The sequence below is a fragment of the Xyrauchen texanus genome, chromosome 32 (assembly GCF_025860055.1).
Source record: "Xyrauchen texanus isolate HMW12.3.18 chromosome 32, RBS_HiC_50CHRs, whole genome shotgun sequence".
Taxonomy (NCBI): Eukaryota; Metazoa; Chordata; class Actinopteri; order Cypriniformes; family Catostomidae; genus Xyrauchen; species Xyrauchen texanus.
The window spans coordinates 8,753,745-8,777,683 of NC_068307.1; the positions used below are offsets into that span (position 1 = coordinate 8,753,745).

Here is a 23,939-nt window from a genome sequence, read left to right on the forward strand (position 1 = left end):
ATAAAGACATTTTATTTACAGTGATGGTTTGTAGAGGTGCCATTCAAGTACAGGCACATGCTCCAGCAGAAAATACATTTCAGATCCCAGTTCTAAACGCATTACGCACTTTAAAGTTCAAACTGAATAAAAAGTAGGCTAAGCGAGGATGACATGGATGGGCAAGACTCTTCCAAATAAAACATGAAAAGGATATAAAAGTTAAGCAAGCAGTTCCGAAGCAGAAATATTTTCCCTGAGAACACAGCTTTTCTATATTTACATTTTGTCCCACTGAAATCAGAAATTAAACTTTGCTAAAATACTTTAACTCAATTTCACATTACCTACTTAAACAGAAAATTTAAGAGACTGTCCCAAGGGAATTTTTGTAAAATTTGCACTAGAATTGCTTCTGCCCAAAGGAAAAAAATTTAAACGCAGAAACCCTTTTCTTTAGTTCTGTCAAATCAGTAAACAACAGGGACAGGAATATTGTCCTATACTAGATTAAAAAAAAAAGAGTGAAATTATCCATTAAAATGATCTTCTCAAACACAGGCAGATGAACATTTAATGACTCACTTTATAAAAACATGTGAATCAAAGACAATTTTAAGATATAGCCTTGCTGTGCCTAATAAAAAACTACTTTCAGTATACATAGTACACAGGTGAAAAGTTCCTGTCTTTGTAACATGATGTGTGCTAGTGCTTTCTATGACTTCCAACACAATTAACCTGAGGCTGATACTATGGTGGCTTGTTAAACAACACCTGCAATATCAGAACAAAGTTTTTTTTCCTTTTTTGACAGAAGTCAAATTAACAACAAGTCAAATGTAAGAAAAAAAAAGGGGAAAACAGTTACATGAGCACTAATTGACAAAAAAATCATTTACATCGACAAAAAAACATGAAGATAAAAAGGGTAATTAAAACAGACATTTATGAGTTTGCAAATAAAACATTTTAATTTAAAATGCTGTTGACTAAAAGAAGTCATGAAGGCCTTTCTAATCCATAGTGGCAGTGGGTTTGTTTAGGGCAGAGGCACAGGCCTGTAAGTGATGTAGAACGCTCAATGTCTAACCATCGATCATCTCGGAAAGTTCTAAAAGGAGGTCGTCTTCTCCTTTGCCTGGGTCCAATTCCAAGTCATCCTCCAGCCGATCGTCAGTAAATTCATCTAAGAGGTCTTCAAAGTCATCCATTGATGAACTGCTAACAACAACAGCGGGAGTACGGGTAGATGTACTGGACCGCCGAGAACGCTGCGAACTAGGTGTTCTGATCACAGGGCTATGGGAAAACAATTCAAGGAAAAAAATAAGATGCAAATTATTTCAAAGATTGAGACGGTCTGAACTGAGCATGCACTTTCACTCTGTTCAACTTCATCAAAATTTTCCTGCCTCCTAAAACATATAAAGAATATTTCTCATGTTATTTACCTTTTGGGGACAGCAACTGTCTCAGAAGCTGTTGATGTGCTACTGTTGGGCTCAAGCATAGGCACTATTTTAACATCCTTTGTGTCAGAGGGCACCTGCTGAGTGTCAGACTGACCATCCTTCGCAGAGGTTGGTGAAGCCAACTGAAAGAGGATGCAAAAGTCTTACAACTCTATTTTATTTAGATTAGTAGAAACACTTAACTTTTACGAGAACTTTTATCTCTAACCTTAAGCCGTTTGTTGGGAATATTTAATGATGTCCGTGTTTGATGGGGAGCGTTAAGAGGTTTCACTTCAGCAACAGCAGAGTGATGAACTTTAGAAGCTTTTCTCTTTAAGTCAGGCTGAGCTGCTGGCTTCATCACTGATGGCTTCACATTGACCTTAGGCTTCACTGAAATGGAGACACAAAACAGCAATTATAAGTAGTGGTCGGACCGATATGGGTTTTTTCACAGGCCATAAAGTGCAAAACAAAACAACAAATCTAAAAACACAACAGCAAATCTAAAGACAAAATAACAATATAGAAAACACAACAATGCCATTTGTCATTGTGTTTTTAGATTTGTTTTGTACTTCACAGCCACCTTATTTTTTTTTAATGGCCGATGACAATATCCAGAGAGCAGGGCGGCTGAGTACACGATACAATGCCAGCAACCATATATGGCATGTCCATGTTAACAATAGCATTTTCTCAAAAATACCAAATCAAACCAATTGTACATACAGTGCACAGTGAATAAGACATTTACTCATAGCACACATGAAGCGCTTTTGCTTTGAAGTTGCACCAGAGATTATTTAGCAAAGATGGGCCACTTCTAATAAAGCTAATGGGAGAAATTATAATGCCCAACTGCAGCCAATGGTCAACAGATCAAGATAGGATGTCCTGCCTTACAGGTAAATGAGCCAACCACCTTTTAGATACAGACATCGCCTGTCAATCAACTCGAAAATGCGCATTTGCATTAAAAGACGGGAAAATTTTGTTTTTTAGCGCAATCTAAGGTAAAGCACCACCTTTAATGATACCAGTGTTGTCTGATTTTACTGCTGATTCGATATGTTCTTTGATCGTAAACTTGACCAACCATTTTGGAGATTTTGGTCTTTCTCCATTCAAGTAGATAGCATGTCCATATTCATGACTTGAAATAGTCTCCCGAGAGCACTCCAAACATGGCCATATCCAGCACAAGCCTCAATCTCCTGAGTTTAAACGGCCTGGATCACCAACTTGGATTGTCTTCATGATTTGAGAATTAGAGGAACTTTAGATCCTTACATTTTTATTCTGGCTGATAGAACACACGCTTCAGAGAAGATATTAGATGAGCACTCAATGGAATGAAAACACTGGATTTTCGTGAGGTTTGTGAATTACATCTGTTTAAATTAGATATCTGCATATTTGCAGACGGTATATAATAGAAGTTTTATTTATATTTTATCATTAGAAAAGTGACAAGGAACTGTTGCGGAAAGACTGTTAGAATACATGCTTTAGAGGAAGATAAATAAGCACTCCACAGGATGCTGAAGTTGCATGAGGTTGGTTTATTACATCAGTTTAAACGAGATATGCGAACATTTGCAGATTTTATATGAAATTAGTTTGTGAATGATATTTGCCTTTTTATTATTAGACAAGTTAAATCAAATATATATATATATATATATATATATATATAAATAAAGAACACAGTAAAATAGAATTGTTACATTTGATTTGATTAGTACCTTTGGTCTCCAATGTTTTAATGCTTCCCCCAGCTAGCTGGACAGGTATCACTGCAGGGGTTGGGGTCGTCAGTGTCTTTGAAGATCGATCACTCTCCCCAGACTGCTCAGGGGAGCTCTGCTGGGAAACTACAGCAGCAGGGATTGGAAGGGTCTTGGGTTTGAGGGTGATGCGCTGTCTCACAGAGGTCTGAGGCTGGGTGGAGGGTTCAGAGGCTGGTGGTGAAGCAGCAGGTGAGGCTGGTCCTGCTTCTTTCTGGATGGTGGAAGTGCCTTGCTCCTCCTGCTGCTTGCGGAGTCTCTTCTCTTGCATGATCTCCTCAAAAGACTTCACTTTAACAGTTTTGCCAGACGTTTCCCCTTTCCCATTTGCCTGGAACAAGTTAAACAGAGAAACAGGTTTAGACCCTGTCTACACCGGACACGAGTGGTGTGTCGGATCAAAAGCAATAGAACCAAGAGCTGCACGATTCTGGATACATAATAAGCCAAACAGCACCTTGTGATTATTGCAAAACAATAAATAAAATAAAAAAAAAACCTGCATAATAAATAAAAAACAATTTAACCTGTTTTTCACATGCCAAGTTAAAAGCAAAACAAGCTGAAAAAAGCTTCATTTTCAGTTCTGTTAACTTTGTATTGCACTTGTAAGCAAATATGCAATAAAACACAGTTATTTTACTAATTGTTTAAAAAAAATATATATAAATTAACAATTTAAATAAAAACAATGAGGCCTTCATTGTTTCTCTTGTAAACTTTGCTTCCAGCTTGTAAAGGAATTATTCATGAGCCAGTAATTAAATTGCCATACTCTGTGCTCCAAGCATTCACAAACTGAAACTCAGACATGTAATTCACATGAATATGCCATTTTGTGTGCATGAATATTAAGTTGCCCAATTTCTAGTCATTACTGTAGTTATACTGACTCGCTGCACATTGAGCAGGAAGAGGATAAAGAGGCTGCTAACGGGTCTAAAAACTAATTAAAAACAACAAATAAACATTTAAATACAAATCTGAGTAAATAAATTTGACCATCTTACAAATGCATGCCACTGGAATGTTAATATTCATAGCAGAATAGTTGTCATTAACAAATGAGTTTGTGTAGGTGTCTGAATCGAGATTGTGATCTTTTAACGATTAATCGGCAAGCTTTAATTGAACCCCATTATAATAAATAATGCTGACTGAAAGAGTCCGTAGTGGCGCATATGTAACGCAGACAGTAAAACAAGTGTCCCATTCCATTTTGCACTGTACGTGCTAATACTGCAAACAACAAAAATAAACAGTTTAGAACATCAGTGTCGACACGCCTAGTAAAGACCGCCTCATGCCGTTTTGTCAACAGACGAACCCGGTGTAGACAGGGTGTTACAATCCAGAACCAGTCATTATGTGGAAACAATAATCTCCTTTTAGGCCTCTTTCACACATCTTGCATTACCTTTTCAGCACCAATACTGAAGGAATATTTCTGGTTAAATATAAGTTCAACTCAACCGACAGCATCTGAGGCATAATGATGTCTACACAAAAATTTTTTTTTTGGCTCATCCTTTTCTCTCTCGCTCTCTCATATATATATATATATATATATATATATAGATATAGAGAGAGAGAGAGAGTTCTGTATAAAGGCATAGTTATGTTACAAAGCAGAAACTTCAAAGATCAACACATTCCTGCCACTGCAGTAGTGTCAATCAGGACTTATGCTAAATACAGAAGCAATGCCACAATTCTAGATTGGGTCGCAAATGGTCTTACCTCTGTAGTAGGTTCCAGTTTGTTGTCAGAAGCATCTAGTTTTGTCTGAACTACAGCGTTTGCAGCTGCTGTAAAATAAAAAAAAATAAATAAAAAAAATGGAAACTACGTAAACACACACTTGGAGATAGGTAACAATTCTTAAAATATTTCCTGGCAGCACACAAGTGTCAATCAAGAGAAATGTATGCATGTCTTACGTAAAGTTTTGTTAATGCGAAGAATGCGCCTCTTCGGAGCTTCACTAGACTCCACTTCATTTGAAGATGGGGTCTTGTCGTTTGTCGTCTCTTTAAGTTGTGCCTGCATTCGTGCAGCCTTCTCCCTGCGTATCTCCTCCAGTGTCTTTACTCTCACCTCACCAGCTGCAGCTGGGGCCTTGACTGCAGCTCCGGCAGTGGATGACCCCTCGTTTTTCTCTGGGTGTCTGGCAGCTGCTTTCACTTCCTGGGCTTGTTTCTCCAGTAGTTTTTTCTTTTCATGAAGGATTTCAGAGAAAGTCTTAACTTGAGCTCCACCAGCAGTTTTCTTGGAAGGGCTCGGCTCTTTTGCTGGGACTTCTTTCACAACACGGACCACTTTGCTCACTTTGAGGGTTCTGGCAGCTTTCTCTTGCCGAATCTCCTCAAGGGATTTTATACGAATATCTCCAGATGGCTTTGGCTCCATATCAGTGGTAGCGAGGTCAGTGGTCAATCCAAGTCTTTCACGCACTGGTTTCTGAGCTGAGAAAAGAGCAAACAAATACACACATAGTAAATACACATTACTAATTATTAAAACAAAAACACTTAACCTGTTAAGCTGCAACCCCACTTTTGAAAAATCCCCAGAAATGGCATACCCAAACTGAAACAGATACAGTTCATAAACCATTTGTTCTAAAAGCACAAGTATGATCCCATTTGAAAGCTGACACCTGGCAGTTTATTGTAAATGTAGAATTAATTATTGTCATAATGAAAAAAAATAGTTATAAATAGCTTCAAAGTTTTGTCAAGTTATTAGAAATTTATTTTTATGAAATATTTTCATGAAAATAAAATTGAAGTTGGCATTGCAGCAATCTAGAAATGCACTGCAGCTAAAGCCACATGTCTGACCATGTTATATTTAAAATCTGAAGATGACAAGTCTAAAACTCTGTATTTAGTTAAATGTTTTTCAAGATCATGTCATACGACTTTATTTTGATTAGACTCTAAAATGCAAACTGATGTTTATTGTCATGTTCTAAGCATCTATTCAGTCTATTGTCTCTGTTTATTTATGTGGTGTAAACGATCTCCATTCAGTCTCAGTCTCCCCTGCACACATTCACACCTCTCCAGCCTGGTTATGGCTCTAAATATGCTTTTCTTTTGTCTGCATTATAATTACTAACGACTGGCTATTCACACTGTTTCAATCCCTAATCTCTTTTAGGGAAAGTTCTCAAAGTTCTCACCTTACATTTTAAACTATATAAAATGACCTTCTTGAAAAAAGAAACATTTCAGCAAGCAGTCCTATTTAAAAATATTCATAAAAATAACAGCTAGGTAGCAGGTGCACCAAGCTAGCTATCATATTAGCTTAGCACACCATCAATACATGACAATTTATGAGATTAAAACCATGTTTGTGCTCTAAAACTTACTTTATAGCACAAGTCGAGTGTTTTAAATAACCTTTTGTGCTCTGATTTGGCTTCAGATAAAAAAAATCAGACAGAAAATATATTATTTTATAGTATTCTGCACGATGATAAAGTCTATATCGATTAGCATTACATCATCAATATAATCTATTATGAAAATACCTGACATGGCTCGAAGAACACAGATAAATCAAATATCATTGCAATCATGTTTATTGTCTTCAAAACATCTTTATCTGCAGTAACAGTGATCTCTGATAGCTTTGTTGTGTCAGGGTCTTCCTGGAATGTCAAATGATTATGACACTTCTTCTTGTGTTTCATATATGTACTATTATACTGTGCACAGAGCGCCGGCGCCCTCAGGCTGCCAGTATGGACTGATAACACAATACATCAGAGTCTCCAGCGCTCATAATGATTACATCGACGCATTTGGGTATATATTCAATAAATATGATTCCTGTCTATATAAATCTGATGTAAACCTATGAGAATCTATCAATATTTCTCCAAATCTGCACATTTTTGAGCTAAAAGCCCTGAGGGACGTTGTTTTGTCAAGGCTGTCATGGCGATCTCACAGGAGTTTTTTTCTGAATGAGAGCGGCTGACGCTCATAATTCATATTAAAGGTATCCACTCATTTTTTGATTACATAACTCCAGACACAAATTAAGACATAACTGTCACTATAAGTTTCTCAGAATACAATAGTGGTCAAATACTGAACCTTGAGTCTTATATCTTTTTAATGATGTATAGTTTGTCAAGGTAATAACATTAAATCTGATAGTAACTTTGAACTATTTAAAAAAAAAAACGCTTCAGAGCGCCAGCGCTCTGGCAACGGTTAACAGGTTCAATATTGCTAGCACAATAAAAGGTCTCTTACCTTTCTGTGGTGGCATGTCTGCATGCTCTGTGGAGGATTCAACAATTCCACCAAGACGTTCAGCAATGCATCGTTTCAAAGGTATTTCTCCATCCACAGGAACATCTTGACAAGAATCAAAGACAAAGTCATGCACAAGTGTGTAAAAACGTGACACCACTCAAACACAAACCTATAATGTAAATTAAAATTACCTCTTTTAAAATTTCTTTTCCCAAGTCTGTCTGTAATTTTTCTCTTTCCAATTTCATTAACAGGAGAATCTGAAAGAATGATTTTAATAGGGTATTAGAATTAATTATTGGTTTAATACTATTCAAAGTTGCCCTTATCATAGAATGGCCAATAACTGAAAACTAATTTGAGTATGTACCAATCTTGGAGAAAGAGTGAATGTTTTCCTTTTCAATAGCAGTTCCATTGTTTCGATCAGAACCTTGCATGGTGGACTGCCCTATAAAGTAAGTGAAGTTACAGAAAATAAAAGAATTGTTAAAACTGAAATGTCTGAACAGTTTACATGAAAAACAAGAGCATTGAGAGTTTATTTACCAGTCATCCTTAAATTGGCCAAAAGTGCTTTCCTCAATCTGATCTCCTCTAGTGTCTGAATTCCAAAATTCAGATTATCATCTGTGTGAAAAATCAATGCTTAAGCCTAAATAAACCTCTTATCACACAGAAAAAAAACATCAGAGTAAGAAAATAGTTTTCACTTTTACTTGTAATCAGTTTCCTTGGTGAGCCTCCAAAAGATTCATCTCCTTCCTCTGAGAACTGGTCTGCAAATATTAAAGCATCAGAACAGTGAGGTATTTCTAGAAGAAACATGATATGAAATGTGACGTCAAAGTCATCTGTTCTTACCATCCTCATCATCATCATCCACAGGGTTGATGACCACGGGTGGATGGGTGGGGCTGGGCACATTTTCTTGGGTCTCTGTTCTAATGACCCCTCTAATTTGTGGGTTGGTGGGGGGGGCAAAGGGTGAAGGTAGTTGGATGACTTGGTCCTCATGTGGGGCATCTTCTTTTTCCTTCCGCACTCCTTGCCCTGCAAGTCAATGACAAAAGCTAATTTGTAAATCAGAGTTGTTTAAACCAGTGGTTCCCAACCTTTTTTCCCCCCTAACTTAATTACAAAAAAGTCTGCAAAGTTTGGAATAATGTACATATTTCTTTTCTTGGTACTTTTTGGTTGGTACTTTTTTGGTACTTTTATTCACCAAAGGGGTATTCAACTGATCACAATGTATAGTCAGGACATTCATAAAGTGAAAAATTACTATCACAATTTGAGAAAAAAATTCAGAACTTCTTAAAATTACAAAGAGTTTATCAAAAAATCATGTGCAGCAATGACAGATTTGCAGATCCTTGACATTCTAGCAGTCAGTTTGTCCAGATACTAAGGTGACATTTCACCCAATGCTTCCTGTAGTGCATGCCATAGATGTTGCTATCTTGTCAGTCACTTCGCATGCACCTAACAGTCTAGCTGATCCCACAAAAGCTCAATGGTGTTAAGATCCATAACACTCTTTTACAATTATCTGTTGTTCAATGTCTGTGTTTCTTTGCCAACTCCAACCTTTTCTTTTTGTTTTTCTGTTTCAAAAGTCAGGGTTTTTGCTGCATAGAGAATTACTAGGTGGCCACCTCCATCAAATTTCGTGCCACCTCCAGCTGTCTACAATACTCTGGCGGGTGTCTTCATGGAAAATACTGACAAGCGTTGCACTCGGTGGATTGTCATTTGTAACTGCAAATCTTAGTGATAATAAAAAAATTGTCGAATAGTCGCTTGATGTCATTTAACGTAACAGGAGATCATATAAAACTATAATGATGACAGATGAGACACGAGGAGCGCTGCAGCTCGAGTGTCTGATAGAAACACAGCTCACAGCTTGGTGATATATCTTTATTTCATCCTTAATTAAAGTTCATATAATACGGGAGCATGACATGTAAATAAGCTCCAAAACTGTCATTCTCTGTGCAACCAGTTGCGGAAATGACCCAATCTGAGTGGGAGTCGAGACCGGGTGAGATTTATAGTTCTGACGGCTGATGCACACTTTAACACTGAGACGATTGTCTCTCACCCCCGCTGTCTGCAGCTCGCAACAAGTTGCATCATTCATGATATCATCATGATAACATCAATCTTATATGAAAAATAACACTAAAATGACAACAACAATAAAATGTGTGCGTGTATGTTTATCTATATATATTAGGCTTTGGATAGACTAGAATGACAAATGCCTATCAATAATACTCTTATGGCAAAAATGTCAACAGTTTTCATTGACTAAAACTACATTAAAATGCCCAGACTTTGTCAACTAAAACTTGTAAAAATATAGGATAAGGTTGACTAAATATGATAAAAACTAAAAAGGACATTTGACACAGGACTAAGACTAAATTAAAAAACAGCTGACAAAACTAACACTAGTATTCAGTTGCTAGATCATTAGGATTGTATTAATGCAAAGCCAACATTTACGTATTTTTAGCGTCACTTTTTTGACCCCTCATTTTGAGCCAGGAAAAACCCTGAAAGTGGCTTTTTCTTTGAAATTCTTCTCATAAGGCTTGTGCCCCTGAGTCTTCTCTTTACTGTTACTGGTAGAATTCAATGAAGCTGTCTGCTGAGGACATGTGAGGCATCTATTTCTAAAACAACAGACTCTGATGTACTTATCCTCTTGTTTAGTTGTACATCTGGCCTTCCACATCTCTTTCTGTCCTTGTTAGAGCCAGTTGTCCTTTGTCTTTAAAGACTGTACTGTACACCTTTGTATGAAATCTTCAGCTTTTTGGCATTTTGAAGCATTGTATAGCCTTCATTCCCTCAAAATAGCCCTCAATAGCCCTATAGCCCTCAAAACAATGATTGACGGACGAGTTCCTAGAGAAAGCAGTTTCTTTTTTTGCCATTTTTCAGCTAATATTGACCTTAAGATATGCCAGTCTATTGCATACTGTGGCAACTATGATAAGCTTCTTTTAACGAACCAATTACAGTGAGGAAAATAAGTATTTGAACACCCTGCTATTTTGCAAGTTCTCCCACTTAGAAATCATGGAGGGGTCTGAAATTTTCATCGTAGGTGCATGTCCACTGTGAGAGACATAATCTAAAAAAAAAAATCCAGAAACCACAATGTTTAATTTTTAAACAATTTATTTGTATGATACAGCTGCAAATAAGTATTTGAACACCTGTCTATCAGCTACAATTCTGACCCTCAAAGACCTGTTAGTCTGCCTTTAAAATGTCCACCTCCACTCCATTTATTATCCTAAATTAGATGCACCCGTTTGAGTTCGTTAGCTGCATAAAGTCACCTGTCCACCCCATACAATCAGTAAGAATCCAACTACTAACATGGCCAAGACCAAAGAGCTGTCCAAAGACACTAGAGACAAAATTGCACACCTCCACAAGGCTGGAAAGGGCTACGTGGAAATTGCCAAGCAGCTTGGTGAAAAAAGGTCCACTGTTGGAGCAATCATTAGAAAATGGAAGAAGCTAAACATGACTGTCAATCTCCCTCGGACTGGGGCTCCATGCAAGATCTCACCTCGTGGGGTCTCAATGATCCTAAGAAAGGTGAGAAATCAGCCCAGAACTACAGGGGAGGAGCTGGTCAATGACCTGAAAAGAGCTGGGACCACCGTTTCCAAGGTTACTGTTGGTAATACACTAAGACGTCAAGGTTTGAAATCATGCATGGCACGGAAGGTTCCCCTGCTTAAACCAGCACATGTCAAGGCCCGTCTTAAGTTTGCCAATGACCATTTGGATGATCCAGAGGAGTCATGGGAGAAAGTCATGTGGTCAGATGAGACCAAAATAGAACTTTTTGGTCATAATTCCACTAACCGTGTTTGGAGGTAGAAGAATGATGAGTACCATCCCAAGAACACCATCCCTACTGTGAAGCATGGGGGTGGTAGCATCATGCTTTGGGGGTGTTTTTCTGCACATGGGACAGGGTGACTGCACTGTATTAAGGAGAGGATGACCGGGGCCATGTATTGCGAGATTTTGGGGAACAACCTCCTTCCCTCAGTTAGAGCATTGAAGATGGGTCAAGGCTGGGTCTTCCAACATGACAATGACCCGAAGCACACAGCCAGGATAACCAAGAAGTGGCTCTGTAAGAAGCATATCAAGGTTCTGGCGTGGCCTAGCCAGTCTCCAGACCTAAACCCAATAGAGAATCTTTGGAGGGAGCTCAAACTCCGTGTTTCTCAGCGACAGCCCAGAAACCTGACTGATCTAGAAAAGATCTGTGTGGAGGAGTGGGCCAAAATCCCTCCTGCAGTGTGTGCAAACCTGGTGAAAAACTACAGGAAATGTTTGACCTCTGTAATTGCAAACAAAGGCTACTGTACCAAATATTAACATTGATTTTCTCAGGTGTTCAAATACTTATTTGCAGCTGTATCATACAAATAAATAGTTAAAAAATCATACATTGTGATTTCTGGATTTTTTTTTTAGATTATGTCTCTCACAGTGGACATGCACCTACGATGACAATTTCAGACCCCTCCATGATTTCTAAGTGGGAGAACTAGCAAAACAGCAGGGTGTTCAAATACTTATTTTCCTCACTGTAGCTTTCATAGCTTTTTTTTTTATATAATGGCATGTGAATTTCTAAAACCAAATTAGTAATTTAGCATGATTACTCAAGGATAAGGTATTGGAGTAATGGCTCCTGGAAATGGGGCCTTTTTTCAAATAGTGATGGTGCTGTTTTTTTACGTCAGTAATGTCCTGACTATACTTTGTGATCAGTTGAATGCCACTTTGGTGTATTAAAGTACCAATTTCCTTCCAAAACAGCAAAATCTGTTCATTATTCCAAAAGTTTTGCTGCCAGTGTATGCATATATATCTCAGTGGCATGCAGTGCATTAACTGGATACCCCGTGAACAACAAAAATTATTTATTACAAAAGTTGTATATAACTGTATTTTATTTTATTTAATGCATATACATGAAAAAACATGGTGGAAAGAACGTTTCATAATTTATATTATTTTTCTGTCTCCATTTATATCACCCCTTCTCTGAAGGGTTTAATGTGGCTGACTGTTGACTGAATATACATACATAACTATACATAGCGGTTGACAAATGGGTTATATCATACTTGCGGAGGTAATTTCCTTGTGCGATCGCTTCTCCTTGATTTCTGGCAAAACCGATGCCGAATGGAAAACTTGAAGGTGTCAGTAACTAAGGGAAGTGGGGCTTTTATTTCATATCTCATCTCTCACTGTGTTTGGTCATGCCTGCATGCGAAAGAGAGAGCGTGCTATCATCCAAGGCCTTGAGAAATGCAAAAATAACGCGAAAGTATAACAACTGATAAAAAGAATATATTACAATGTAAAATAATTTTTGGAATGCGCATTCTTTGCCATGCGGCGGGACTTTGTATAACAACAACAACAACAACAACAACAACAACAACAACAGACTTCACTTGTGGTAACATTTCTTGTGGTTAACAGATTTCTACTGGTATTTCGTCCAACACAACGCAGAGCCCTGAGTCCATTTGATGGTCAACTTATAATGCATATAACACACCAACAAGGTATGCAGCTTTAATACATTTTTGCAGTGCATGGTTATGATGTTGCAGTTATTCCAAAATCCAAGAAAAGTAAATTCACAAGCACTTGGCCATGCGACAGTCAGCGAACCTCCGCAGAATATATTTGATGCGCTTCATCCTCATGCAGTTTTGTAAAGAGGCTCTGGTCGATTGAGTGACATTTCATGAAGTTTTGCTAGAGTTGCCAGGGTGTCAAGTTTTTGCAGAGTTTTATATTGAGATATTGCTTATCATGTTGAGTTAATCGAGGAAGCTGGCATGCTGTCTTACTGATATTGTGCATATAATCGATATTTGACTCCATTAAAGCCCCCTGTGAACTCTGGTGCCCCCCTTAGATGGGCACGGACCCCAGGTTGGGAACCACTGGTTCAGACTATACATTTTCTTTGCTTCTGAAAACCAATATGCTTCAACAAACAAAAATGTACAGACGACCCGATACCTTCATCTGGAGGGAAACAAATCCCATCAATGAGGCGTGACTTCTCATGATGGAAAGCACAGTGAGGTTTCTGGCAGCCTTCCGGCTGATTCTCCCAATAGCACGGGATCGTCTTGCGGTTTTTCTATAAAAGGAGTAACAAAGTGTATCATTGCTGAGATCCCAATTAAGATGATGGTCAAGTAATAACAAAGAACTTAACACAGAGGTGTTTTGATGGTGAGCCCCAACCTTTATTTCCATGTGACGAAATTTGCAGATTTGGCGGAAGCACCTCTGCTCTTTCCATAGGGTGCAGACAGTCTCGCTACCCATGGCAGCCTCGCAGTGACGAAAAGGGCAGCTGTCACCCTTTAATAGAAAAATGCAGCAAAAAATATTAATGACAATATTCAGTTTACAGAATTAAAATATGTTCAACTGCAATTTTGAAACATGAACAATCCACTTTTGAGCAAACAGACATACATACATGAAGTGCTGGGTAAATTCTGGCACTCATTACAAATTATATGATTAAAATTATAGTCAGTAATGTAATATCTTAATTCAATTTTTTAAGTTATCTAATCTGCCATTTTTTTGATTACTTCTTGTTAATGTAATGTCACATGCAAGTAGCATTAGCTTGTATAATTTTGACAATGTTGCTTAAATGTAAAGTAAAAAAATAATTTATGGATCAAAATATATGAGAATTTATATGATTTTGTGTTTATGTTTTACATGTCCTCACTCCGACTATTTTCGTATTACAAACACTATCCATATGCGGAAACAGCTTTAAAGGGATCATTGAATTATAAACAATTAACTGCCTTTGCCTGATTAATATGTAATGATTTTATCTTTAAAAATAATTGTAATCAGATTACAAGTATTTTAAATGTAATGTATTTACAAATATTAGATTTTTGTACTATAATTACACAGTCCAGATTACATGTAATCTGTTACTACCCAGCACTGCACACATGACTATGCTGATGTAGTTTAAAGCCCAAAGTATACTTCAGTTTTGTGGCGAACACTTTGTGTCTGCGTAGTCGAACGCTCAGCCTTTCAAAGTATACTTAATTTGACTGTGTGTGTGCATACACAGGCGGTTGAGGCATACGCACTACAACTGCTATGAAATACTGGACTATTTCAGGATTTTAGAACAAAAAGATATCTTTATATTCCTTCAGACTTAATTTAATAAATGCAGTTTTGTCATGCACATCCACTGTTGTTGATTCCACTTTTGCCTGCTGTTGTTTGGTGGCAATTACATATTTTTCTAGCACTTTGTGAAAGCAACGGTTCAACTGTGCTTGGTTAGAAAAATCAGGCCTCAGCCTTTCAATGCCCAAGTACTTCGCTGATGATGAAATTTGCGTCACGTGTCCTGTACGCAGACCCTTAGCATTCACATCTAACTGAGAAATACATTGGGCTTAAGAGTTATTAACAGGGAAATTTCTCACCAAAGCACAGCCAAAAGTGAAAGTGAATTAACAGTGTCTGTAGACATAATTTTTACCTTGGAACACGTTGAGTAGTAGTAGAAATAGCAGTCATTTCCTTGCATGGTCATACCGGCACAAGTCTATACACTTCCAGGTCAGGAGCTCTTCGGCGATGTTGGGATCTCGTCCCGGATGCCCGCGACAGGCTTCACGTGAATCTCCCTATTTAGAGAGTGTTACAAGCCTATTCATGCTCCTGTTGATCTGGTCAAATTTTCTAACTACATTCAGTCCTGAATGAGGCCAAATGGCAGCCGATATTAAAATACTAAAGAGAATAAAACCATTAAAATTAATTCACCTGCAGGGGCTGAGATGTTTCCTGGTGATCTCAAGCACTTCTTGTAGGGTCACTCCGCACTATGTGGATCCTGAAGGAATACTTGACTGATGAGTAAAGACTGAACAGGGTGAGAGAGGCAACTTGTGGTCTATTGTGCCTCTCAGAGACCTGTTCCCATTAGACTGCTATAAAATTAGTTGATGGTAGAAAATGTCCTTTTTTTTTTTTTTCTCCAATAATGTTGAAAATTCAAAGTGGCTTGGGAAGTTTAAAAAAACTGCAAGCTAGATGATGTCAAAAAGCAGAGCCAAGGGACTGCATATCTTGTAGGTGATGGAAAGAAAAAAGGGATGTCTTCTCCATCTCCTGATGCTGGGTGGAAAATTTAAATGGGGTGGACTGGAACTTTGAAGGGGGAAAAAATGCCCAATGGGGGGGTGATCAATCAAAAGTGAGATTAAAAAAAAAGCAGCAATCTTCAGGGAAACTATTGCAGTCAAAGTATCCAGTTATCCTCTGGATGAAGAACACGTTCTTGCATAACCTACATTTAAAAAGAGACAAAAACACTTCCCATGTGCTGAACAAATAGTTATTTGAATAAGGAGAGGGACAAAATGTATATCATTATATGAACAATAGTATTATTGGGGAAAGCACAAGTTAAGACAAGGCACATTTCAAATTGTAATAGATAAGCACTCTAGGGACAAAGAACTAGCACGATCATTTCATATTTTGAAGTCTGAGGCGATTATTTTGATCTGGTGTACAGCTTTATTTTTTAGATCATTGCTAAGACGAAGTTTCTTATTACGTTTTAAAATTGTCATTGTCTGAATCGATATTTGGCAGATTTTGTGTCCATACTTGTAAATGTACGGCGCAGACACCATTAAAGTTTACACAATTAGTAAAGACGTTTTTAAATATTAAATAATCAGAAGGCCACATTTCTACAAATGAGTAATTTAATTGTAATTAAATGACCAATAAGCAACAAACAAAAAGAAAAAAATACGAAAACAATCACCAATTGATAAACACGATATAAAAATGGCGAAATTTGTCCAAATCAAATCTAATTGAATAACCGATTGCGCTCATTATGGATTTAAATATGTCAAATGTAGATTGTTTCAACAAGCACTTGATGTTAGGCCTAGATTTCTGACCAATTACCTTATGCTTACACTTACTGCTAGTGTTCTAAAATCTATCAAAGCAGAAACATCGATAATTACACCGTCTACATAATGTAAATGAAACACGTAATTTGTCTTAAAAGCTGAGTACATAAAAACCCAATATTCTACGACTTATCACATAGCATGTTGCTAATGCCTTAACATCAGCACGATTATTACCCTTTTTTCAGTAAAATAAGTAATTCAATATATAAATGTTTAAATCAGATTAAATAAAGCGTCCACAATTACCAGTTAATACCGACTGGAATTAAGAATATTCGGTTTGATGTATGAGGAGTGTTCAGTGGTCCTGTTGGCCTCGTCCATTCGCCGCTTCACTGTCTAACAAAATGGCGCCTAGCTCCAACCAGACAGGCGTTGACGTCAATGTGACATAGCCTACTGATTGACTAATATATTTTATTTATTTATTATATAAATGCAATTTGTCCTTAGAATTACTTATTTTACCCAAGGTGACCAAAGGAATATTATATACATTTTCCTTGAAAGATCTAGGCTATTATACTGTACATTATGCTCCTATACAAATGAGAACAAGTTGATAGAGTGCGTGGTAAACATTTATATTTTTCACGGCAAATATATATCCAGATTATGTATATATAATAATATACATAATCTGGATATATATATATATATATATATATATATATATATATATATATATATATATATATATATATTTTTTTTTTTTTAGTTTTTTTATGTATTTTATTTATTTTTTTATTTTATTTTATTTATCATTATTATTATTATTATTTTAATTGGCGAAATCCACCTTAAATCTATATTTTAACAGAAATGGATCTCCTGAAAAAGTATTTAAAATAATAATACAAATATATATTTTTTTAATCACACAAAATTATATTTGTATTGAAAAATATTAAATTATATTGACTAAATTATAAATTATTAACTTATTTTGACAAATTGATTTTTATTGGAAAGCTCCTATTTGTTTTTTTTTTTTATTGTTTTATTGTTTTAGTCTTAGCACTTTACAATATACAGGCTAAAGTACAAAAATGTATTTTCCCCTTTTCTATTTTTAAATTATTAACTTATATTGACAGTTTATATGGTAAATTATTAACTTGTATTAACAATTAATTTTTATTGGAAAGCTCCTATTTTTTAAATATTTTTCTTGTTTTAGTCTTAGCACTTTACAATGTAAAGTACAATAATAATTTTTCCCTTTTTCAATTTTTTTATGTTTTGTATCTCAGTTCTGACCTACATCCTGTCATTTTTATGGTCTTTAATAAAATATTTATATATATATATATTCTTTTCTTTTCTTGCATGTTCAAAGGATTCAAGATTGTATGATTAAGATATCAAGATTCGTCACATTATGGCAGAGCCAGTAAGCCTATGCTACAATACCCAGACATGTTGCTTTCTTACTTTTTAAATTCATTTTTAGCAAAAACATATAATCATATACACATTTTCCAGTATTAAAATATATTCAGCAATCATTTTTATTTTATTTATTTTTTCACATAGGCTAATTGTGTAGAGGTGAACAGTTATTGTCAAACAAACATCATTGAGCAACTTTTTTTGATAAATTCATTGCTTGGTTGTTGATAAAAATGGCTCAAAGGTAAAGAAGGCAAATTTTACAGTAGATTTGTGAGTCATAAAGACTTAAAGGGATAGTTCATCCAAAAATGAACCTTCTCTCATCATTTACTCACCCTCATGCCATCCCAGATGTTTATGACTTTCTTTCATCTGCTGAAAAGACTTTTAGAAGAATATCTCAGCTCTGTAGGTCCTCACAATGCAAGTGAATGGTGGTCAGAACTTTAAAGGTCCAAAAAGCATATAAAGGTAGCATAAAAGCAATCCATACAATTCCAGTGGTACATATCTTCAGAAGCAATTTGATAGGTATGGGTGAGAAACAGATCAATATTTAAGTCATTTTTTAACTATTAATTATCCTCCCTGCCCAGTAGGTGGTGATATGCATGAATAATGAAAATTGCACAAAAAAAAGAAGATTGTGGAAGTGAAAGTGGATATTTAATCTGATAAATGGACATAAATATTGATATGTTTCTCACCCACACCTATTACATTGATTCAGAAGATATAGATTTAACCTCTGTAGTCTTATGGATTACTTTTATGCTGCCATTATGTGCTTTTTAGAGCTTCGAAGTTCTGGCCACTATTGAATTTCATTGTGTGGTCATACACCTCTGGGATTTCATGAGTAAATAATTAGAGACTATTAATTTTTTTGGTGAACATATCTCTTTAATAGTGATATCCACCATAACGATCACAAGTGCCCCACATGCATTATATACAATATATTTTAGGTATGCTGCACTATGCTTTAATGTTACATCAGTGCAATACTCCTAAAGTAGGCTATGCCACAGAGTTAGGAGACTTGCAGTCCAAAATGCAATGAAAGTTATAATCTGTGATGGCTGTGCTGTTCTAGAATGATTGAAAATTGCAGGGATACACCAGGTGATATTTGTCTTGCCTCTATGGCATATATAAAATAAATTAAGATCATCTGTTTTGCGATAAAATCCATCTGGTCTATTTGCACAGAACTGGCTTTCCGGTGCTGGAAGAGAGCTGAGAGTCTTCATACATGTTGTTGGTCGTGAAGAGCTCTGCCCAACCACTGCAAAAGTGTCGATGGAAATGCTGGTGCTTGTAGTCACGGAAATATGCATTTCTTCTTTTTCTCCTGTAGCAAATAAATAAACAAACATGTTTCAGAATCTGAAAGTTCTAATAAACTAAACAGCCATTTAGACGTAATGGTAGTTTTTACAGTACATTTGCTTTCTATGTGTTACATGTATTTCTGTAAATCTCACCAACTATTAACAGTTTCTTCAGTTGGCGGACTAAAGGGTAATTGCCTTGACCACAGAAATATCCAGAAAAATCATCCAGGTCCAGAGTCCACACAAATGCTCCCCCAAAGTTATGTTCTTGTAAGTATTTTATCTGAACAATATAAAGCAAAACTGTCATATTACTAGTTACATTAATCCGTAAGGTTATAAATAATGGTAGCATGGCATAAGATGAGTAGAGATGTACCTTTGTCTCAAAGCTTTTTAGATTGTCAAAACCCACCCATTCATTCCCTTTAACAGAAAATGGAACTTTCTGGTCCTCTAGCCACTGTATCACACCACCATTTAGGAACAGACAAACCTTGAAAAACCAAAAGAGAATGTTTTTCAACTGATTTAATTTCCAATTCACAATGATACATTTAAGAGCATTTGCAAAACAAAAAACCTATCAAACAAAATGATTTTGACTCCATATGACATTAACTTCAAAATAAGACCACAGGCCCATCTCTTGAGTAAAAGGTCCAGGGGAAGCAAAGTTATTGGCCGGGGCACCAACACCACTCTGAGTGGAGGAGAGGATGAAGGAGCGGCCATAAGTGGCAAACCCCATCAATAACTTCTCAGCAGGAGCTCCCTGGACTCGCCAGTATTGTAGGGCATAATCCTGCATGCAAGATACAAATTATATTACAATGTCACTGTTGAAGCCAGTGCTTGTATTAGTATGGTAAAAGCTAATCTTCTTACAGTGTTTGTGTAGGCATTCTCCTCATCGTGGATACTACTGTACAAAGGACTGTGATGTCTTACAATTCCATTTTCAAAGGTATGAAAATCGAATGTCTTGACACTAATATGGTCCAAATATCTAGAAAAAATTAATAAATAAGTATTTTTTTATTTATTTTTCTTGCACTTTCAAGGTATCAGAAATGAAGTTTTTAATTAAGGGGCAATATTTTCCCTTTGTGTTTGATTTTCAGGGATATCTTTACTTCTTTTATGAGGGCATATTCCTTCCTAAACATATACAAAGCACCATGTGATTAATTTCTAACTAAATAAATAAATTCTCACTCTGAACAATTAGCTAGGCTGTTATATATAAAATCAAATTAACATCAATGCCCTATATACATACTAACTATCTATACTAGTATAGAATATAAAACATATGAGACAGCAAAATAATAATTTCCTAAACCACTATTAATTACTGACGCTTAGCCTATTTGTAAGATTTACACATTTCAAAACACATTTCTATTACATTGACTTGGCTTGTTAAAATATTTAGTCAATTTAATGGAAAATGTAATGAAATTGAAATTTAGTAGCTTTTCATAAATCTCACAAGACTGTATTGATATGGAATGGATGTTATTTTTCACTTACTTTGAGATCTCTGGAATATTGTAGCTCCTTTTAATTACTTCTCTCTGTGCTGATACAGTTGCTGTCAGAATCAGTCTTGTGTCTTTGTTTGCATCTTCAGCTAGAAATGCTTCCAAAATTTCCTAGAGTTTAAAAGAATGTGTTCGTTACATTGGCGCACACACACACACACACACACACACACACACACACACACACACACACACACACACACACACACACACACACACACATGTTGTGTTTCCATGTTTTATGGGGACTTTCCATAGACATAATGGTTTTTATACTGTACAAACTTTATATTCTATCCCCTAAACCTAACCCTACCCCTAAACCTAACCCTCACAGAAAACTTGCTGCATTTTTACATTTTCAAAAAACATAATTTAGTATGATTTATAAGCTGTTTTCCTCATGGGGACCGACAAAATGTCCCCACAAGGTCAAAAATTTCGGGTTTTACTATCCTTATGGGGACATTTGGTCCCCACAAAGTGATAAATACACGCTCACACACACACACACACACCCACACACACACACAAAGCACTATTTGTTTGTTATATTTGTACATTGTTTAATACATATACATATAAGACATTCCTATTGTTGCAATGGAAAACTCTTGGAACTATATGAACATATACTTGGCCTATACCTTGCACAATAGTGTATATTTCAGCTTATCTTCCGGTGGCTCTTCTGGAGTGTGTTCCCAGTCCAAATCCAGTCCATCAAATCTATGCTTCCTAAGGAATTCTATGGAAGACTTGATGAATGTCTGGCGGTTGGTCCATTTGGATAACATGTTGGAGAATCTGGTGAGACCATGTACATACATTGGAGTGTGTTTATATGGAAGATTTACTGTATACCGCGATGGTGTGAAAAACTGTTACCAGCAGAGGGAAACATTTTCAAAAATATAACAACAGAAAACGTACTGGCCTGAGTCCTGATCTCTGACAGACAGCAAGGTTTTCAATTGAGGATTTCTTCAAAAGTGGAACAAACATTTTTGTGAGCTCTTTTTCGTGCAGCAAAACATATGACAAATTAATTATTAAAACAAGACTCCAAGTCAAAAACTTGGGCCAAAACTTACTGGTTCTTTAGTGCATTGAAGGTTGAGTAGAATGCCACATCATTCCACTCACTACCTGCTATATAGTTTATATTGGCAAATGCATAGATTAAATGAGTACACAAGTTTGGGTCCACATACTCCGGAAGGTACCTAGCTGCTCCTGCTCTGTACTGAGACCAATTTGTGAAGTAACACACCAGTCTTGAACAAGTAACTGAGGAAAAAAATGCAAATCAGTGTGTCAGCATCAATACAACATTTCATTTCTTCCTATACAGTGCAATGAAAATCATCTTACCAAACTGAAAGAGCAGATTTAAGCCTAAAAAATAGTAATAAAATAAGATAAATATTAAATGGTTTTACATGAGATGTGTGTTAGTATATTGTAATTAAACAATTCTATAATTATTAATTATAGTAATTAAGAATGACAAAAAATTATTAAATACCTGTTAAATGTGTTATTACCCTGTTCATTTTGTTGCTGCTACATGTCCCTTGTGTTTTGTGTGGGGAAATCCACAATGTGCAGTGAGGGGTGGGGAGAGAGACAGGAAGGGATACACATGTATAGTATTACAATAAATGTCCACTCTAATTTAAGCTAGCCTATAGACAAATTAGGATTGGTCATATTTTAGTTATTGACCAATCAAGATGTACCAGATTTGAGCAATTTCATAATTTATTTTTTAAAGACAAAGATACAAACACAATGTATATCTTTCACAGTGGAAACAAGAGTGCGGATCGTTGTTCCCTTGAAGCTGCTCATTAAAGTAATGTTTTAATACTTTTTTATTTATTTACTTGTAATAATAAAAAATGTGCATTTAAAAACAAACACCATAAATACTTTTTAAACATCCTATCTTTTTAGATCATGTTTTTAACTTTTCTCAAAAGAAGATCCTTTGTGACCTATTTTCAATTTTACCTCAAGCTCTTTACCTTTATCATTATTACAGAAACTAGAAACTCTAGTACTGTAACTAAACTGCAGCTGCAGTCACAAAATTTGTCATCACAAACATGATATGATTTAGTGACTTAAGGCATGTGGACATTTGCCATGCAGACAGATATGACAAAGATAATATGACAAAGATAATTTTACATGATCCTTAATAGCCTTAAGAATTAACTCAGGGTCAGTAGCCTTTAATATGTCAGGGATGTGTAAGCATGTGTAGCTCACATAGTTTCTTTTAGATCGTACAGGGAAATTCCAGTACTGGAACCAAATCTATCAGTTATTAACAACATTATTTATCATAAAATGTACCCAGTGTGTAAGAAAATTGTGTAAGGCCATTATTCAATTCACACAGAGAGAGAACAGGGTCTTGTGAGTCAGGTACTGTAAGAGTAATGTAAGCACAGCAAAAAAAGGCTATTATGAACAAATTTATATTCATGATATTAGCTTTGTGTAAAAACTCTATCCATATACCTCTGATAATATTAGTTGCACATTAGAACAGTTTATATCTGTTTCAATTATATTTTTAATTTCTACAGCTTTTAAATGTCCACTTACTGCCTCTGTATTTACATTTAAAGTAGTCTGAAGTTGCAGAAATAGTGACACATGCTATTTATTCACGAGTGTATTTGCTGATAATATGCATTTTTACAGAGCAAGAGCCAGCTTCTCATAATACTGATTATTAAGTATTTATTAACATGGTCGCACATGATATTGGTCTCAAACAATGCTTTCAGATAAAGCACAAAAGTAGTTATAGTTAGAGTGGACTGAGTAAGAATATACTGCTGTAGGCAAGCTTTATTGTATTATGTTTATTATGTTTTTATTTTTATGTTTAGCCTACACTATTTGTATTGTAATATATATATACTGTATACACATATGTGTGTGTGTGTGTGTGTGTGTGTGTGTGTGTGTGTGTGTGTGTGTGTGTGTGTGTGTGTGTGTGTGTGTGTGTGTGTGTGAACCCTTTGGAATTAGCTATTTTTCTGAATTAATTGGTC

General features: G+C 35.9%; 2 protein-coding genes across 4 annotated transcripts in view; both read right to left on the minus strand.

The window, feature by feature from the left end:
• Nucleotides 1-16,934, minus strand: zc3h11a (zinc finger CCCH-type containing 11A). Of its 3 annotated transcripts, none has more exons than XM_052101646.1 (17): nt 16,833-16,930; nt 15,412-15,937; nt 15,125-15,272; nt 13,831-13,950; nt 13,600-13,723; nt 8,368-8,556; nt 8,223-8,282; nt 8,053-8,133; nt 7,874-7,954; nt 7,695-7,763; nt 7,501-7,605; nt 5,167-5,691; nt 4,967-5,034; nt 3,185-3,557; nt 1,663-1,829; nt 1,434-1,576; nt 1-1,281 (listed from the first exon to the last, which is right to left on the minus strand). In XM_052101646.1, the coding sequence occupies exons 3-17, from the start codon at nt 15,176-15,178 to the stop codon at nt 1,068-1,070; spliced, it is 2,373 nt and encodes a 790-aa protein (XP_051957606.1). In that variant the 5' UTR covers nt 15,179-15,272; nt 15,412-15,937; nt 16,833-16,930; the 3' UTR covers nt 1-1,067. The 3 variants fall into 3 exon arrangements, with proteins under 3 accessions (XP_051957606.1, XP_051957607.1, XP_051957605.1); XM_052101647.1 differs by having other exon boundaries at nt 15,412-15,481; nt 16,833-16,916; XM_052101645.1 differs by having other exon boundaries at nt 15,412-16,934.
• ovgp1 (oviductal glycoprotein 1) overlaps nt 15,903-23,939 on the minus strand; it is a 16,046-nt gene continuing 8,009 nt past the window's right edge. Inside the window, exons 3-12 of the mRNA XM_052101122.1 lie at nt 21,960-22,155; nt 21,799-21,849; nt 21,513-21,672; nt 20,855-20,976; nt 20,207-20,327; nt 19,941-20,123; nt 19,698-19,814; nt 19,469-19,601; nt 19,123-19,335; nt 15,903-15,937 (exon numbers count right to left, since the gene is read on the minus strand). Coding sequence (XP_051957082.1) covers nt 15,903-15,937; nt 19,123-19,335; nt 19,469-19,601; nt 19,698-19,814; nt 19,941-20,123; nt 20,207-20,327; nt 20,855-20,976; nt 21,513-21,672; nt 21,799-21,849; nt 21,960-22,155 — 1,331 coding nt within the window. The remainder of the gene's footprint in view (nt 15,938-19,122; nt 19,336-19,468; nt 19,602-19,697; nt 19,815-19,940; nt 20,124-20,206; nt 20,328-20,854; nt 20,977-21,512; nt 21,673-21,798; nt 21,850-21,959; nt 22,156-23,939) is intronic.